Here is a 20337-nt window from a genome sequence, read left to right as displayed (position 1 = left end):
GTGATACAAATTAGAACACGTCATGGTTTAGCTGCATGGGAGTCTTTGTTCAGGCGGGAAGAGCGATCGTTGAAGCTGGTGCTATGACGTTACAAAAAACACTTCAGGCGATCATGAGGAAATGTGAGAGGAGTGACAGTTGTTGCCAACTTGCGCATGCTTTTGCAAGTTAGCTTGAGTATTATTCTGTTCTGTTAGCACTTTCAACATTTGTCTAAAAAAAAGAAAGAAAGAAAAAAAAAGAAAAACTCTGCAATGCTATGGACAAAGTGCACGAATGAAATATTTATTACTCTTTTAGTGCCCTTTCTCAAGTAAAACATATATAAGCTGATGAACATGATAGTGGTGCAGCAAAATTTTGGGAGGTTGAGTTGCTGCAATCCTCCATATTTTCGGCATCTTGTCTGTAGTATGTTGAAATACTATGGATAGAGGTTGTACCTTTCCATAATTCTATGTAAAATTGCAGAACAAATGTTTTGTTTAGAGATATGTAGGCTTGTGCAATTATTGAACTTTAGGTTCGAAGTATGACTAATTAATAGGTATTATTGTCGAATAATTTTGAATCATTCAAATGGTATGTATATTTCATAATATAAAGAAACGGGCATATTTGGCATCACCAAACTGATGTGCACAATATATTTTATTAAATTGAAAAAAAGGCCTGTGCAAATGTTTTTTTTTTTTTTTTTTGCATTAAAGCAAGTGGCAACAACTTTCTATAGTAGCAGAATTTGACTTTCAGTGCGATGCTAGTGATAGCCTGTGAAATATGTTGTGTTTTAAAATTTGCTATACTTAGAGCCAGTAGTTGGCATATTGAACTTTGAAGGCAGAAAAAAAAAAGGGGGGGGGGGGGGAATCGATGTTTGGGTGATATCTTCATTTAACCTTGAAGTGGGTCTTCACTGCAGTGGAATTTCTTCTGGATACATGTTTTCACGTTTTAGCACCACCAGTATTTACATACCTCCACACCATCAACTGAGTAAACACGAATTTGAGTCGCCAATCGATGAACTTCCAGAAACGTATCTCGTTCTAGGGAACTTTAATGCTCATAGTAGCCTATGGGGTGACTCTCGCTGCGATGTGAGAAGTGGCCTTATTGAACAGTTGCTTTTCTCTTCTGGTGCGTGTCTCCTCAATCGAAAAGAGTCGACATACTATAGCCTGGCTAATAATACCTACTTTTCAATAGACCTCAACATTGTCTCTCCATCACTACTACACCTGCTCACATAGAAAGTTATAAATAATCCTTACGAAAGTGACCATTTTACTATAATTTTGAGTGCACAAACATCATCTGAATGTCCTGCATGTGTTCCCCGATGACTCATAGAAAAAGCCGATTGGAACCAGTTTATTAAGATTGCTAGGTTAAGTTGGACTGACATATGCGGTTCTAGCATAGATGCATCTGTAGAATGCTTTACTGCTTCTCTTATTGTAGCTGCGGCTAAGTGAATTCTGCACACATTTGGACTACCCATAAAACGGCGCGTTCCCTGGTGGAACAGCAAGTGTCTCAATGCACGCAAACGACGAAACAAAGCATGGAGGCGTATTCAAAACTCCCCAAACACAGAAAACCTTGTCAATTTTAAAAACACCAAGTCACAAGGCAGGAGAACGTGTCTACAGGCCAGAAGAGATAGCTCGCAGAAGTTTCTATCTGGCATCAACTCATATACACATGAGGCAAGAGTCTGGAACATGGTCAGTAGGGTAGTAGGACGAGAAGCACATTCTCTTCCTCTAGTAAACACACAAGGCAATGGTTTGAAAGACCAAGCGAACTACCTCGGCGCACACTTCGAAGAGATCTTCAGCTCAACCCATTACAATCGTGCCCTACAACGTTACAAAGCAAGAACAGAAAAGCGAAAAAGAAGTAGAATGCAAATCCACAAATGATGTCGCATGCAATGAACCTTTCATCTTATCAGAGCTAGAAGCATCACTAAATTGCTATAACAAGACTGCCGCAGGCTCCGACCGTATAGTGTACGAAATGCTGAATTATCGGCCCCCTGAAACCCCGAAACCCCTCATTTCCTTGTATAATGCTATTTGGTTTTCCGAAGAGATGCCTTCCGCCTGGGAACAAGCCATCATTATTCCGATCCTAAAACAGGGTAAGGACCCATGTTCAACGTCAAGCTACAAGGCTATAGCATTGAAGAGTTGCCTCTGCAAGGTCTTTGAGAAAATAATGAACAGGCAACTGACCCACTTCCTTGAAACAAATAACCTACTTGACTCATACCAGTGCGGCTTTCAGGAGGACAAATTCACTACTGACCACCTTGTCCGTATCGAGGCACAAATTCGTGATGCTTTCATTCACAAACAATTTTTTCTTTCTGTGTTCTTAGATATGGAGAAGGCATATGACACAACGTGGCGCTTTGGCGTACTCCGAGACCTGTCACACCTAGGTGTGCGGGGCAGAATGTTGGCAATAATTGAAAGCTACCTGTCCAATCGGACATTCCATGTTCAAGTGGGCAATGTGTTGTCCCGTGCATTTGTTCAAGAAACAGGAGTGCCACAAGGAGGGGTATTGAGTTGTACACTTTTTATAGTGAAAATAAACTTCTTGCACCTCGTTATCCCACGAAATATGTTTTAGTGTACATATGTTGACGACGTGCAAGTCGGTTTCAAATCCTTTAACCTCTCAGTGTGTGAACGTCAGGTTCAATTAGGTTTGAACAAGGTCTGTCAATGGACAGATGAGAATGGTTTTAAACTGAATGCGCAAAAAATCCTGCATCCTGTTCTGTCGGAAGAGGGGCGTTCATCCCGATCCTGAGCTTGACGTGCACGGTGAACGCCTGACTGTAAAGTCTGAGCATAAGTTCCTGGGCCTAATATTGGATGCAAAACTAACCTTCATATCATATATCAAGTATTTAAAGAACAGGTGCCCGAAGACAATGAATATTCTGAAAGTCTTGTCACGCGCTACATGGCGTAGTGACAGGAAATGCCTGATGGATTTGTATAGAAGCCGCGTACGCACGCGTCTAGGTTATGGTGCTGTCACCTATCAGTCTGCGACGCCATTAGTCCTAAAGATGCTCGACCCCATTCACCATCTAGGCATTCGCCTTTCTACGGGTGCCTTTCGAACTAGCCCCGTAGAAAGCATGTATGTCGAGTCAAATGAATGGTTGCTCCATCTGCAGAGGTGTTACCTGTCCTTCACATGCTATCTCAAGGTTAATGCTGACGAGGAACATCCCACTCGTGCCATAATTAATGATGTGTCCAATGCTGCCTTGCTCAACAACCCTCCTTCACTGAGACAGCCCTACTCGATCTGTGTAAGAAGCCTCGCTGAGGAAACAGGCGTGCCACTTCTAGAGCACTAGTTGATGGCTCCCGCAGCATATCCAGCGCCGTGGCAGTGGCAGATAATAGACTGTGACGTATCTTTCATGGAGGTTACTAAACACGCACCTACTGCACACATCTACACACACTTCCTCAAACTTCAACATAAATACACCTGCCCCGAATTCTTTACAGATGCGTCAAAGTCTCGTTCTAGTGTGTCCTATGCAGCTGTTGGCCCATCTTTTTCAAAATCCGGTATTCTGCACACGCAAACAAGTATCTTCACTGCAGAAGCCCATGCGATATCTGTGGCCGTCAAGCATATCAAGGAATTACAACTGCACGCGCGGTTGTATACACCGATTCGCTGAGTGTCGTAACAGCTTTGAAAACTCTGAGAAAACATAAAAATCCTGTCCTTATATCACTTTACTCTCTTTTATGCACAATTTACACCCTCAAACGACAGGTTGTGGTGTGCTGGGTGCCAGGGCACCGCGAGATCACTGGAAACGTAGTGGTGGATCAGCTGGCTGGGTCTGCGCAAAACCACGCACCCGCCAATACAGTCCTGGCCGTCCCTGCTATTGACATGAAACCCTTCCTACGACGGGAGCTCAGGGCGTTCTGGCAACACCTGTGGGATAGGGAAGCAGATAATAAATTGCACAGTATCAAACCGAAACTAGAAAATTGGCCAACAGTATCTAGATTCCGGTACACACAAGTCACACTTACAAGGTTACAAATAGGACACACTCACTCAACACATTCACACCTTTTGTCTGGTGGCGATCCGCCATTGTGTGAGAGATGCAGAGAACAACTTACGGTTCTCCACATCCTTGTGCAGTGCAATGAATTAGATGCTCGGAGAAACAAGCACTTTTTGCTTGCCTACTGACAGCAGCTGCCGCTACATCCTGCCATGCTCATCGGTAGGGATCCGCCTTTGAAAGTCCAATGACTGTTTGCATTTTTTAATGATATAGATAGCTTTCAACTCATACCGAGCTGATCCGTAGCACGACCTTACTACTGAGGTCGCGGCTGCGGTGGCTACATCTTCAGCATAGTTTTATTGTGAGGACAATTCGCTTTTAAGTTTCACTGTACACATTTCTCGCCACTTTCATGCATTTAATACTCCTATGTTTTTACCCGCGTAAGCGCGAGGAATTTTAAGGCCCCTTTACAGCCATATATCATATCATTGCTCACATCTCCTGTCTACTGAAATTGCGCTCTTTGGCCATCAATTAGCCCTTGCGCCATTAAGCCCTACACATCACCATCAGAAATGTTGATTTCGAAAATGACAGGTGCTGATAACTTGGTGCTGTGCCAATGTTTCGTGCTGAACAGACCAACAGCTTTTGAAATTCCCCATAGACAATTGTTGGGCATGAAAGGTGGCAAGCGTCATTGCAAGCACCAGTTGCGTAAAAAGTGTTTGGGTGTTGTGTGCAGTGTGATGTGGAAGGCTGCGGACAACACTTCACAACAGTGTACAACCTGCGGGCCCACATGAAGCTGCATGGCCGGCCCACGTTTGGATGCCTCTCGCCCGGCTGCCCTCAAGTATTCGGCACTCGACGCAAGATGGAGCTGCATCTGCGAGAGCACCAAGAGCTGGCTGCACCTTACAGGTGCGTTCCGCTTGTATACAGTGCTAAATGGCTATCTGGGTCTACCTCTGTAAACAAGATAGAAGGTGTATAGGTTGCGCAAGTGTATTTGTTTGTTTATTAACATACAATGCAGCCCTGTTTAGGATAAAGTACCAATGGGAACATGGTGTGATGCTAGTTATACAATAAACTAATAATGCAAGAGAATACTACTAATGATAAAAGGAAATACACATGCAAAAGAACAGTGACAAAAATGAAGTAGCGTACATGTCAGTAAAATTTTCATCTATTGGAGCTATGAAATCTTTTATTGGCAAGGAGTGAATGTCACTAGGGAAGGCATTCCAAAGCTCTATTGTTTGTGACAAAAAAAATGTATTTAAACCTATTAGTACCAGTGAGGAAAGGTGTTGTCTTCAAAGTGTGGGAATTGCAGGGCTGCAACAGCAACGCCAATTGCGCCAATTTGATACAATGCCCCACTTTTGAACCGAGCTGCACCAAAACCATGAAATTTGCCGAAATTGTGCCACACTGTGCCAAAATGCCCGACCAGCCTCAAAATTATTCTCAGTTGCGCTAACTAGAGGGAGAAATGGAAGCCATGTTGGCCACCTGTAGTGCAGGCACGTGCACCCTAACCCTAAACCATGGTTAGGCCAGGACACTCATGAAGCACGATTGACCAGGTAAAGTAACAGTGCACGTGCCCATTGGTCCGCTGACCGCTGTGGATATCTATTGGCGGGACTAGGCAACTTTGAGAGAAAGATGTGTTGCCGTAGCCAGCAACATGTCGTGGGGAAGAAGTTTCCTAGTAAGCAAACATGCCGATAGCATGTTAGGAACTAAAAGTGGATGCGTATGCCGCTGTTAGGCGCTCGCACAAAGTTGATGTGCGGGGCGAACGCCAGCGTTGCCAGCGGCCACGAAGTTGTCATAGCAACGGCACATGCGATATATATCCAATGCAATATGGTAGATATCCGATAGAAATCCACTCAAAGGCGTCTTGCTAGCAAGCCGAGAGGTTGTGCCCTAAACTTGGCCCCACTGCGAACAAAAAAAGTGGGTGGGGAGGGGACTGTAGCATATACCTGCCAAGTCTCCCAAATTGGCTGGGAGACCGTTTCTTCCGTTTGTGCAGTTGTCATGAAAATCTCCCGGAAATCCAAATTTCTGTGCGTCATCTGGCCGCATTGACAAAAAAAGCAGCTCAATTCGCTCCAGGCTTTTTGAACCTACCCCATTTTATTATACATAAACTTAAGAGGCGTTCATCTAAACTTACAGTAGAATCGCAATGATGTGAATTGATTGATTGATTTGTGGGGTTTAACGTCCCAAAACCACCATATGATTATGAGAGACGCGGTAGTGGAGGGCTCCGGAAATTTTGACCACCTGGGGTTCTTTAACGTGCACCCGAATCTGAGTACACGGGCCTACAATGTTTCCTCCTCCATCGGAAATGCAGCCGCCACAGCCGGGATTTGATCCCGCGACCTGCGGGTCAGCAGCCGAGTACCTTAGCCACTAGACCACCGTGGCGGGGCTCAATGATGGGAAACCTTGGCAGATACGAATTCGTGAAATTCCCCAGCCAGATTCCACTATCACCATTGGACCTAAATTTAAATGTTGCAAACACATTTCCTAATCACGGCGAGTGATACGAACTTTAGTACCGAAACGGTCGAACGAATGCCGAGAGCAGCGTACTCAAAACTTTCGAAGTACGCGTGTGACTAGTGCACGCACTGTCTTCTACAGTGCATGTGGTTTTGCTTGCTACACCCGCTGTGGACGAAGCCGCGGTCGTTCTTGACACGATCCTGTATGGCAACGACGTAACTGACAGAACCCCAAAAGTGTGTGCACGTCCAACGCTCAACCAGTCAAAGCAACACTGCTTTCCTCAAACTCTGTGGAGAAAACCACGGCAGATGCAATCGTAGAGGGCATAAAACGACTTAGTTTTGAAGGAGTGTTGGCAGCCAAGCGCACGAGGATTGGAAAAAAAAAAAAAAAACTACCATTTGCTGCAAATGCTGCGTACAAAGCCATGGTCGCTGTGATGCGATAGCGATCTACGAGCTTCGAGTATGAAGGCGGAAATGTTGTAGGCCCGTGTGCTCAGATTTGGGTGCACGTTAAAGAATCCCAGGTGGTCGAAATTCCCGGAGCCCTCCACTACGGCGTCTCTCATAATCATATGGTGGTTTCGGGACGTTAAACCCCACATATCAATCAATTATTATGAGCTTCGAGTCCAGGCTGCTGACGCAGCGGTAGATTAAAGGCAGTAAATATGCAAGGAAAAAAAGGCAAGACGCGTTTTGGCGTTCTTGTCAAAAGGATCTAGTAGTGAGCAAAGCTTTGACCCGCGCTTTTGCAGCAGCCAGCTGAACCGTCCCGTGTGTTCACGTGTGTTTCAGAAACACATACGCGAGTTGTTTTGACAGAAATAAATTCTGCTAGTTGTGTTGATCCTTTGAGGTTCTCACCTTGGTGGAAAACCCTACCCTAACTTGTTCGGCCACTCCAAGCCTTTATAAGACCGCAACGCTGATGTTGGCGCTTGCGATTGAGCCCCTCCCCCCTCCCCCTTTGTTTTTTGCAGTGTTTTTTTGTTTGTTTCTCATTGGGTATCTTTTTGGTGCTGAAAAAAAAAATAAGGGCAAATAATTCAACGAACCCCTCCCCCCCCCCCTCATGTTGTGGAAATCTGCCGGATTCAGAATCCTTGAACTTGGCAGGTATGGTAGCGGTTCGTAAATTTATTGGCCTTGTTGTAACCTGTGCAGAATGCCACTTGAGCCACCTTCACCTCAATATATCGATGGCCTTCGAAAAAGTGTTTTGAAATTTGGAAGGAGCTGTTAGCGCTAGTTATGGGACACATCACAGTTTGTTCAATTACTCATGCATGTATGCGCCATATACTTGTGAGTACAAATATGATCACTGACGTCTAAAAAAGTTACCGGCAATCATTTGAAGCTGTGTATGATATTTCTGCAGTTCTAAAAAGTGAAACAAAACTATATGTCAGTTTTATTTTTATTTTTTCTTTTATAGCCACCTCTGCTCCACAGATTTACATATCTCGCAAGTATGTCAAAGGATTTGACAGGTGCAGGGGTGCAACAGCTGCGCCAATTGAGCCAACAATTTTCCCATTTTTGTGCCGAGCTACGCCAAAACCATAAAATCTGCCAAAATTGTGTATGCTGCACCAAAATGCCCGACCAGCCTCAGTATTTTCTCAGTTGCTTTGATTTCTGCGAGAAATAGAGGCCACGTACATTTCCCACCTGCAGTTTGAGTCATCAATCAATCCAAGCGCGCAGACTACTAACCTTAATCCCATTAAGTCAGGGCACTCGTGAGAGGCGATCGACCAGATAAAGTGATGAAACTGTGAGCCCATTGGTCTGCTGGCCATAACGGATACCTATCGACGGGATGATGCAACTTCTAGACAAAGATTCGTTGCTGTAGCCACGAACGGTTCTCGGCAAATATGAACTTACCAGTCACCAAAAGCGGCTATGGCATGTTAGCAACTAGAGCTGGGAGCACATATTGCGTTTTCTGCCCGAGTCGACATGCTGTGGGCGCTGGTGTTGCAAGCAACCACGTTGGTCGTCATAGCAACGGCACATAAAACATTGTCTTGAAGTTGCATTAGTTGCCTCATCCCGTGGATATCCAGTGCTGTTGCCGAATCAACGGGCACGCACTGACGTTTTATTATCTGGTAAACCGCGCCTTGCAAGTGAGCCGAGATGTTGTGCCCTAAACCTAACCCGCCCCTTCCCCCCATAAAAAAAAAGAAGGGGAGGGGGCATAGTGGTGTTAAAAAATGTATTGGCCTTGTTCTAACTGTACAGAATGCTGCTTAAAGCATTTTCGTCTTAATACATTGGTGCCCTGCAGAAAAGCGTGTTATGACTGGCAAGGTGCTGTTAGCACTACTCACGGGAGAGCAAATTTCGTTCACATACTCATGCGTGTGTACTACCGCATAATAGTGAGCACTAGTATGATTGCTGATGTGTGAAAAAGTTACTGGCGATCATTTGGAACAGTGTACGACACTTCTACGGCCCTAAAAAAAAACTGCGCAAGCTTTTTTTTTTTTCCCGTCACCCCTACTCTTCAGTTTCATGAATCCCTTCAATTTCAAGGTCACCAGGTTGGCAGATCCTCATTTTAATTCACGGATTCTGTGAAAGGATTTGACAGATGCAGCAAGTGCTAGTGTTGACTTATCATTGCTCGTTCAGTGGTGTACTAGATCGAAATGCTAGTTTTACTGAAACAGCAGCGCTCATGTTTACTCTGCATGATTTAGATGATGTTGATTGGCTTGAACATACTTTTTTTTTCTAAATGCAAGTCTTCTTGGCTTTGAATGGGGTCTTTCAGAATAAACAATAGACATTTTATTTCCTGTAACCTATGCCAAATTTACATTTTAGTGCTCCAAAAGTAATATTCTGCTGCTCCGAAAATTGCTCCTGATTTTATGCACCCCTGCAGGTATCGAAAATGCGAATTTGAACATTATCATTGTTTTCAGAGTAGTGTGGTTCAAAATACTAATTTTATTGAAATAACAGTGCTAATACGCACTCTGCATGATTTAGGTGATGTAGAATTGCTTGTATATATATATTTTTTTCTCTGTACATACAGTAAAACCTTGTTCATTCGAAGTTACTGGGACTGTGAGAAATCTTCTAATTAAGCATGTTTTTGAATTAGCAGAACATAGAAAAGTGAGATGCAAGAAACTTGAAATTATTCAAAGTAATCAGGGCTGGTTGTTGGCTGTGCCGGCTAGTTTGCGGCTACAAGGGTTATATTGTCCAGCAATAACAGCTGGGTCACAATTCGCCGCAAACAGGGGGAACGCTAGGCCTCGTTACTCGTCACTGCAGCACAGTAGTGGCACACGGGCAGTATGTTGCTTGCTCCTCGCTGCATCGGCACGTCATAGTGGGACCATCCGCCCGATTTTTCTAGTAAAACAAAGAAATTAATAACAGACCGTGTAACGAAATTCGCTATGTGTTTTGGCTGGAAAACATGATGATTGAAGCTTTCGAACTTAGTTTTTGAAGCAGACGTTGCAGGCAAGAACTTTACGAGCAGTGCAAGTGCGGAAATTGCTGGAGCAACCGGCACTTGGAGGTTTGCATACATCGCGAATTCCGCCAGACTGTCCTTTGGGTAAATCATGACGTGCTGACGTTTTGAGAAGCATGCAACATACTGCCCACGTGTGATCACTGTGTTGCAGTGCAGCATGACTTCTTTTCTGTAGGCGCACATTTCAATTGATTACACGACTGTTTAAAATACGCGACTGTATTTTATTTTTCGAGCTGGAAGTATCAAGGTTGGCATGCTTCAGCTGACATTCATTAGTATCGCTACAGTACATTGCCTACTGGCTCTTAAGGGCTGCTTTTTCCGCGTTTTTGCGGCGAAATCGGGATTGGTAATAGGCACACTGCGCCCAAAGTTTTCGAATTAACCGGACTGGTGCTGACCGCCGCTTCAAATTGTCGGCTCAAACTTAGATTTCAACATGCAGGACCGCCGAAATACTTACATTTAAGCGGCATTTCAAAATAACTGAGTTTGAAATGATGAGGTTTTACTGTACTTCTTTTTCACACAGCTTCGAATTTGGTCTTTCTTGATTAAAAAAAAAAAATGAATGTTTTCTTCCCGTAGCCTTCTCTAAATTTGGATTTTAGGGCTCCAAAAGCATTCTTCTGCTCCAAAAATTGCTTTAAATTCTATTTCGGCTATTGCACCCCTGGAATCGTGGATACAATTTCGGTGAGTAATAGTGATTAGGTTAATGTCAAAAATGCTGAGGAAGAGTTAATTTTGCATACGAAAACAAGGTAAGACAAGATTAAAATAAAAAAATTTATATTGTGCATTTACCCAATTATTATGAACAATCTTAAGCCTTGTTAAACTATTTCTAGAAAATATGGTTTCAGATATGTAGTGCAATATACAAGGTTTAACAAACTTCAGAGAGGCGTGTTGACGTGTGTTATTATAAGAAATTGTTGCACTGAAAATACCTTAATAAACAATGAGAACTGTTATTCTATGACTTAAATATTCTCTTATGTAAGAACTCATCCCTATATTTTTTAATGCATATGTGATTATTAGAAAATGAAAGTTTTTTTTGAGGGGCCCGCTATTTTTTTTTTTTACATGTGTGCAGAGACTCTAACCAGTCAGCATTCCTGTGGACTTATTTAATGATCGTGCCACTTTTCCTTATGAATAAGTGGAGTGTCGTTACGATGTCCAACATACCTGTGAGTTCTACGTCCCAAAACCACGATACGATTATGAGTGCATAGTGGAGTACAATAGAATCTCAATGATAGAAAATTGTAAGTAGTGTTATGCCTGGGAGTCCACACTGAACGCCAATGCCTCTGCAAAGGCAATCTGTGTCAAAACCAGCGCGCGAGCCCGCCTGACGCGATCAACACGACGACGTCATCAAGGGGCGGTGCCGTTCTGTCTTGCAACACACAGCGAGCTCCCTCAGCCCACGGGCCCGTTGAAGCAATCGGCGCCTTCCAGTCTGGCGAGTCTTACGCAATGCGTGGGAACGTCACTCGTCCTTGGCTGCAACCACGCGCAGCAATTGGCGCCTTCCAGTCTGGCGAGTCTTACTGTTCAAGGGTATGAAGGTGCCCAATTATGTGTCCTGTGGTGCGAGCTTGTTTCGCTGCACACTATACAGGAGACACACGGAGGTCTGCTACGGCTGCGGAGGTTTGGGACACCGTGCTGACGTTTGCCCTAATCCAAACAGCAAGTGGTGCCGCACGTGCGGACAGAAATCACCAACGGAGGATCATCATTGCACTCCAAAGTGTTCGCTATGCGGAGGTCCACATCCCACTGCAGACATAGCATGCAAAGACAGATTTCAAGTCCCCTACATCGTCAGAAGGAGACGACGCCAACGCCACCGGCGCTCCGAGAAGACGCAGATGGCCCTAGAAATGCAGTCCCGTGACTCCAGCGTCTCACCTAGCGTCTCTGGCACACCCAGGAGAGGCCGCTCCGTCACGCCAGCTGCGCAGCGGTGCAAGAGCCGTTCGCGTTCCAGAGGGCGTTCGGCGTCTAGAAGGAGAATCCAGGAGGAACTCACATGGGCGGATCGAGTCAAGGAGAAGACGACCAAGCCCAAAAAGGTAACGCGGTCAGCATTGCCGGAGCATGATGAAAAGAGTGAGATTGAACGGTTACGCCAGGAGATTGCTAGTCTCAAAGCAGAGCTACGCAAGCAGACAGCCGCGCAGGCCATTTCCAGCAGAGTCGAGGGCGCGAACGTGGCGGATAACGCCGTGCATAAAAGCACGCAGGAACCCAAAGTCGAGGTCAACAAGGCCAAGCGTAAGGCTCCACCTCCAAAGGATGAGAGCGACTCGGAGATGCAGGTCGAAAGCTCGCAGAACAAGATGCTAGAAGAGTTACTTAGGATTTCCAAGGAAAACCAGTTAAGCATGAATCAACTCGCGCTGCGCATGGGAGCACTTGAGAGTAAAGTAGGAGCCGTAGAAAATAAGGTAGTCGCACTTGAGAATAAAATGGCTATTCAGACCAGGCCAAAGGTTCGTACACAAGCTGCAGTTAATGATGATGCAGGGGCGACCCCGCAGGGTTAATAAAACTAAAACTAGTAAAATGGCGGGCACTCAAAATAATCTAGTAATTTGGCATTGGAATTGTGCTAGCTTTCAAAGGCGCAAGACCTCACTGCAACAGTACGTTACGGCTCAGGCAGAAAGGCTCCAAGTAATTTTGCTACAGGAAACACTGTGCGACACATCCACCTTCGCTGGTTACAAATCGGTGGCGGCAAGGGGGGAGTCCAAGAGAGGTATAGCTACGCTGGTGAGCAAAAAGCTCGCATATGTTGTACATGACATTCAGCCAGGTCGTGGCAGAATGGAGGCGCTTGTCATTGAGGTTATTCCTAACAGGTGGCTTAAACAAAGCGTGTTCATTCTAAATGTTTACAGCCCACCATCCGATCAGAGACAGTCTTTCCACTCCCTGTTTACAAAGGCCGCTACACTCGCTAGGCAGTCACCGTTAGTAATCGCGGGAGACTTCAACGCCCCACATAACGCAGGGGGGTACATCAGGCAAACGGCTCAGGGCATAAATCTAGCGCGGGCAGTCGATGACCTAACGCTAACAGTCATCACCGATCCCCGGTTTCCCACGAGACTGGGCACGTCGGTGGCTAGAGACACTACCCCCGATCTCGCGTTTATCAAAAATTTACAGCAAACAACCTGGGATAACAAGCAAGAAAACCTGGGCAGCGATCACTTCATCATTAGTGTTACCATTCAGGTCAGAGCCCCCCAGGCCAGGGAATTTAAAGTGACGGACTGGGATGCTTTCCGAAAGCTCAGAAACGAGGATATGGGCGAATACGACAGCTTCAGCGAACTCATTCAGACACTCAGAGCAGACATTGAAAAGGCCACAAAAACTATTCAAACCGAGCTCGATGTTCCCAGGATGGATCCGCACCTCGCACAACTCTTGGAAGCCAAAGCCTCCATTTTGAGGCGATGGAAAACACAGAGGCTTAACCGACGGTTACGAAAGAGGGTTGCGGAACTTAATAGGGAGATCGAACAGTACTGCACCGAGTTAGCTCAACTACAATGGGATGAGATCTGTTCAGCAGTCGATGGACGCATGCGTACAGGGGGGAAATGGAATCTTCTTAAACACATGCTAGACGACACGCAGACCAAAGGCAATCAAAGACAGGCACTGTGCCGCCTGATTCACAAGCACAGACAAGAGGGTGGAACAGAAAAAACGCTCTTAGACGAGGTAGCGAATAGATATCTCTCGCTAGGCGCAGGACGCTCAGAAGAGTATCCTGAAATAGAATGTGACACGGTAAAAGAGCTCGATGACCCCTTCACGGAGTCTGAAATTAGGGCCGTTCTTCACAACTTGAACAGCAGGTCAGCCTCAGGACCAGACGGCATCTCAAACAGACTGTTAAGGAACCTGGATGATAGATCAATTGAGATGCTAACGAAAGAGGTCAACAAGACTTGGGAGAGTGGAAGCGTGCCGGCAGAGTGGAAAGCGGTCTCGATTGTGCTTATTCCGAAACCGGGTAAGCCCTTAAATCTTGACTATCTAAGGCCGATATCGCTAACCTCTTGTGTAGGCAAGGTAGCGGAACATGCGATCCTCAATAGGATCTCGAACTACATAGAACTCAAGGAACTATTCCCACACAACATGATCGGCTTCAGGCCTGGCCTTTCCACACGAGATGTAATGCTACTTCTTAAGAAGCACATTTTCGATAACAACACTAGGGATGTTAGGGGGATCTTAGCCCTTGACCTGACCAAGGCCTTTGACACCGTATCTCATCGCTTTGTCTTGCAAGCCACGGCTAGCCTAGGTCTGGGAGCGAAGTTTCAGGCCTTTGTTAGGTCATTCCTGATGAATAGAACGGCTACCATAAGGATCGCTGAACACAAGTCAGACGAGTTCGCCTTGGGAGCCAGAGGCACTTCCCAAGGGGCAGTCATCTCCCCCTTGTTATTCAATATAGTCATGAAGGGCTTATCGGAGAGGCTCAGATACCTGCCCATTATAGGCCACTCGCTTTACGCGGACGATATCACGATCTGGTGCTCGGGAGGATCACTTGCAGAAGTAGAAAACGCACTGCAATCAGCCCTAGATGAAACGGAGTCCTATCTAGAAGGCACAGGCCTCCAACTCTCTCCAAACAAATCGGAACTGTTACTGTACAGGCCGGCCAGGCAAGGCGTTAGGAGACTTCCACACCTCGACCAAATTCCCATCTCCCTTTTTGCAAAAAATGGACAGCGCATTCCACGAGTAGATTCAATCAGAATCCTAGGACTACTGATTGACGCGAAAGGGTGTAACGCCAAAACCCTGACGCACATCACGGCCAAAACCGAAAGCATGCTGAGACTCGTTGCTAGAGTATCAGGACGCAGAAAGGGACTAAGTGAAGCCAACCTACTTCGGATCCATCATGCCTTCCTAATGAGCCACATTAATTATGTAGCATCGGCGCTTACCTGGACTAGAACGGAAAAAATAAGCTAGACACTCTCATCCGTAAGAGCATCAAAAAGGTGCTAGGGTTACCAGTAACCACATGCTCTGACAAATTAAGACAACTCGGTATGCACAACGAGATTGATGAAGTGATCGAAGCGCAGGTCACCGCCCAGGTGGTCAGGCTCTCGTCAACCAGGGCAGGAAGACGCATCCTGGACGAGGCTGGCATGGCTCCCAGAATGCTTGCTGAACGGGAAATTACCTTATCCCGGGAGGTCCAGGAAACCTTTGTGGTCAGCCCATTTCCTCGGAATATGCACCCGCAATACAATGTAGGGAGGCGAAAAGCCCGAGCACGGGCGATATTACAGAACGCCGCCGAGAATCGAGAATCGACTGTCTTTGTCGACACGGCTCAGTACGGCAAGTCTAGCAAATTTGCGCTGGCAGTCATTGACGGCAACGGGGAATTACGCTCCTCAGCCTCAGTCAGGTTAGCTACGAGCGCAGTTGCAGAACAGGTCGCCATAGCCCTGGTCATGACCGACCACTCACACACCACCGTGTTAACAGACTCACGAGCGGCCATCAAAGCTTTTGAGTCGGGTAACATAGCGCGGGAGGCTGCCTCCATTCTAGAAAAAAGAACAGACCCTGGCACTCACTTAATCTCTTGGTTTCCCGCCCATATGGGTGCGGACGTTCATCAGCACGTACCTAACCTCAACGAGCTTGCCCATGACCGTGCGCGAGATCTAACGCGCTGCGGCGGCATGGAGGCCTTATGGGGTCAGGATGAAATCCAGCATAACGATCCACTCCTTACGTTTAATGAAATCACATCTCACTATCGGCTAAGTAGAAGAGCCTATCCTCTTCCTCACCCAAAGTTAGATAGGTCTCAGTCAATTACACTTAAAATGCTCCAGACGAGCTCGTTCTCCTCGCGAGGCCTTCTTAGTCGTATCTCCACAGACGTTGACTCAAGTTGTCCGCAATGTAATGAAACTTATTGTTCCTTAACGCACATGCTTTGGCAATGCCCCGCGTTACCTAATGGCCCTCTATCCAGCGAAGCCGACTGGGAAGAAGCACTCCGGAACCCATCGCTTCAAGCACAAATCAAGGCAATCCAGAGGGCCCAAGAAAGGGCGGAACATCACGGCGTCCCAGCCCCTACTTGGACGCGGCCAGCGGCTTCCGCGGGTCCCCGATAGGGGTTCCCGCGAAAGCTCCTCAGGATCAAATAAAGTTCATTGTCTGTCTGTCTCTCTGTCTGTCTTACGCAATGCGTGGCAACATCCCTTGTTCTTGGTGCAACCACGCGCAGCGGCGAGTCCCCATTTGAGGATTCCGACATCACGGCCAGCGGCGCTTTTGGTTGGACATTTGGTGACTCAAAGGATCCATCCACCCAGTGCCTTAAAAACAGCCTTGCGGCACGTCACCAGCAGTAGACCTATGTGTCAGAGAAGACAGCTCGGCTCTTCGAGTCTCTAAGCTGTCGGCCCTAGTGCTGAATTTGTAACACCTCTATTTCTTTGCTGTACATAAACCTTGCCTTAACTCACCGTTGTCTCGTCTGCTCATCTATCAGCTCTGCGCAGAAGTAGTCGCGAGCTGAGTAACACACGCTACCAAACGGCTGGTGACCGTGTCGGCGGAGTTCGGAGCAGTGGCGCCTTCAAGACCGTGTTGGCGTCTTGCCTTCGTAACAGTGAAGCCTCTCATTGCTTCGAGCCCCTTTCGCAGTCGGTGTGCCCGGTGCCTTTGGCAGTGGCGAGTTTCGTAACGCCCTTCGTAACCTCGTCGGCGGAGTGCTTTGTAATAGTAGCACGCAAAATATTTATGTCATCCTGAATTTGTGTGAACCAAAACAAGATGAAGCTGATCATGAAGATGTACAAGAACTCTATTGCAGTCAACTGCTTCTTGCTGAAAAAGTCCATAATGGTCTTATGAACTTCTCTGCCTTCGACGTCTCTTAAGAAAGCTGCCTGAAAGGAGAAAAAAAAAAAAAATCGCCACAGTTTCCTCTTACTTAAGTTGCCAGCGCTTACGGTGCAGTGCAGGACATCGAGGGCATGTTTGCCGACGTCAATGACAGGAGGTCACATACGTCGGCGTCTTCACCACCACTGTCAGACTCATTCTCCTTTGCATTGTTGACTAATTCTTCGATAGATCGCAGCCCACAGGTCGCGACGTTATCGTCAACTGTGACAAAGTCTCGCGCTGAGGCTTCAGTCTTAAGGTTTCTCAACCCTCGACGTGCAAATCAGCGCCAGGCGCTTCATTATATTATGTTGGAGTCGCATTCAGTCCTCCGAAAAATCTACACTTGCAAAACCAGTTTGAAATCATGTCCTTGGTCACATTGTCCCAGGACATGGCTATAAAATGTAATGCGTCAAGCAGACTAATCTGCAAGTTTTCATTTTTGCACTCAATTTTTGCCAGAAGCCTCTCCACACACGCAACCTTTTAGAATAATGTTTTACATTTTGAATTATTTTTGTGTCCAGCGGCTGTAAACGGCTTGTAGTGTTAAAGACAGGAACCTTGTCGTGGCACTAAATGCAGTCTTTTGAATGAGCTGAACACTGCTAGATAAAAAACAAAATTTTTCTGTTTCTTGCTACGATTTTCTAGAAACCCGCTGGAAAAATCTGCAGTAATCCATGCTTTTTTGTTTCCTTTGTACAAGCAAGGCAAAAAAATGTTTTGCCGATCTGAAGCACTTTGGTTGTTTTGGTTGGCCTATGACAGTAAGCTGAATTTTGTTAGAGCCGTCAGCATTCGTGCAAAAAAGCACAGTGGTCTGTTCCTTACTTTTCTTACCACCTTGACAAGCCTGCCCTTTCACATACAGGTTCCTCTCTAGCTGCAGGTCCGAAAAGAGCTTCGCCTTGTCAGCGTTAAATACGTGACATGGTGCATAGTCTGAAATTACCGCCGGCAGCGTTTTCAGCCAGTCATTCACTTGCAACCTGTCCATTTTGCTTCATCACTGACAACTCTGTAAACTAGTTCATGGCTTTCTTTGAAGTACTGCAGCCATCCGCTTGGAAGCTTAGAAAGTGGTACGTTGGTCGCCTTTTCACGTAGCACCTTGCCGTCCACATTAACACCAGCTGCCCTCACTTCGCGAAACCATGTAAGCACGTCGGTTTCCAGCTTACCGTGTGTAGCTGTTTTTGCCTGCTTGTCGTTCGTGCGAAAGTGGTGGGCAGTTTTTAAGATGACATCTCGCTGCCCAACAATGGTGCAGAGCATTGATGGCACTATGCCAAACTCTTTCGCCAAGTAAGTTGCTTTTTCTTGGGGTCTTCATTCACCTTCCTGAGAATTCATATTTTTTTTCTTAAAAGAAGAGGCCTTCTGCTTCCTAGACATGCCAACGAATGCTTCAGTCTTTCAGTATGTGGCAAGTTTAGGCAGTCCAGCAACTCTCAAATAAGACATGCACTTAGCAGTTGCAGCAGCAAAACTGGTGCTTTTGTGAGCACCACACCAGTGCCCGCATCGCCCACACCACGTGAAAACGGCTTTGCATTTAAGAAAAAAGAAAAAGCACTAATATATGCTAAAGAGCTGCCTGGAAAGGGCTGATGTACCTTGTCAGGAACGGGGCCAGTGCTGGAAACGAGAGAGGCCGTGCATGCCTGTTGCCCCTCTTCTCGCAGGCTCATTTCTTGAGCTCGAGAGGTTTCCTCTTTCTTGTGGGTTGCATGCAGGTAATGGGGCGCAGCGCAGCCATACGCAGCCACGGGGAGAAGGGACAGGAGCAAATTTAACTCCCCACTTTTCTCTACATCTTGATCAGCTTTGGTGGCTCAAGATGTAGAGAAAAGTGGAGTGTAAAAAACCTGCCGACACTCACACTAAGCTGGTAGCCACTCTGCATCGTGCCGCCCAAGTGCAACGGTCATTCATGTGTTCCTATCATCAGTGGTGGCTGGGGACACTGTTTGTATAACACTGAATTGCAGCAGATTTTATTTTACCATATTTACACGCATAACAGGTGCACGCCGAACTCACCTGATATCGATAGTTCTGTACCGTGTTTGCACGGTTGCAATTCCAGGCCCTCTTACGTTAATTGAAGCGAGGAAAAAGAAACAAGACCAAATTTTTTGGAAATTTTAATGCACACCACGTCGCACGCCTCAATTCACGGACACTTGCAACGGCATGCTCAACGCTGTCACGCTAGTGTCGCGCTAGTGTAGCCTATGAAGAAGGTTGTTTCAGCTGTAGTGGGAATGCTTGCGACTTTAGCCACGTAAGTTATCAATGGTCTATGCTGTTTGCAGAAGTAAAATTTTCAGAACTTTTAGCCCGCGTAACAGACGCACCCAGAACTTTGAGCTGGATTTTTGGGAGACAAAGTGCGCGTATTATGCGAGTAAGTACGGTATGTAGACCATCCAAGACAACCTTAATATTTGTATTATTGCGAAATTCGTATCAACTATATTGTAAAATGGCGAGCAAGCACCCCCCTGGTGAAGGATGAGCCAACCAGATTCTGGAGGGGGTTGCTTGCTTGATCCCAGACTGGTCATTGGAACTTATTTCGAATTTCCCGAAAAAAAGGAGGGTGTCTCTAGCTTGGCACTTGGCAGTAATGATATCATCGTGATTCTTGTGTACTCCGAAAATTTGAACTTTCAGGTAACCTTCAACGTGCACTAACATGGCACAGCACACGGGTTTCAACAATTTTGCCTACACCGAAATTAAGAACTGATCACGCACAGTGCTCGGTTTTGGTCGAAAATAATGACCACCAGCTCTAGTCTGTACCTTTTTTGGAAGTTGCGTGCATCGCAGGCAAGTGGCTGCAGTTTGACTGAGGTGTATGTCTCTCTTCTCGGTGCAGATGTCCGGAAGAGGGCTGTGGGAAGGCGTACTACTCGTCCAACACTCTGGCTTCACACCTGCGTGTTCACCAGCATCGGCCTGAGGAGCTGCGCTGCCCGTTTCAAGACTGCGGGCGGGCATTTGGGCGTGCCTGCAAGTTACGACTCCACTTGCGGCAGCACACGGGCGAGCGACCTTACGCATGCCCTGTGAGTGCTGGTCCTTTGCACACTGTATCCGATTGCGAGAGTTTGCAATGGCGTCTTGCCACCGAAGCCGTAGTGCAGAGGTGCGCGTGGGGGCTTCGTACTTCTAGCAAAGGTTA

General features: G+C 46.3%; 1 protein-coding gene across 2 annotated transcripts in view; it reads left to right on the top strand.

Annotated features, from left to right (window-relative positions):
- LOC119160858 (uncharacterized) overlaps positions 1-20337 on the top strand; it is a 119572-nt gene that overhangs the window by 42669 nt on the left and 56566 nt on the right. For both annotated transcript variants that reach the window (XM_037413126.2, XM_037413125.2), the window contains exons 4-5: positions 4828-5006; positions 20032-20221. In XM_037413126.2, coding sequence (XP_037269023.1) covers positions 4828-5006; positions 20032-20221 — 369 coding nt within the window. The remainder of the gene's footprint in view (positions 1-4827; positions 5007-20031; positions 20222-20337) is intronic.

The sequence above is a fragment of the Rhipicephalus microplus genome, chromosome X, assembly GCF_043290135.1.
Source record: "Rhipicephalus microplus isolate Deutch F79 chromosome X, USDA_Rmic, whole genome shotgun sequence".
Classification (NCBI taxonomy): Eukaryota; Metazoa; Arthropoda; class Arachnida; order Ixodida; family Ixodidae; genus Rhipicephalus; species Rhipicephalus microplus.
The sequence above is the reverse complement of the archived record's forward strand: the minus strand, read 5'-3'. Positions and strand labels throughout refer to the sequence as shown.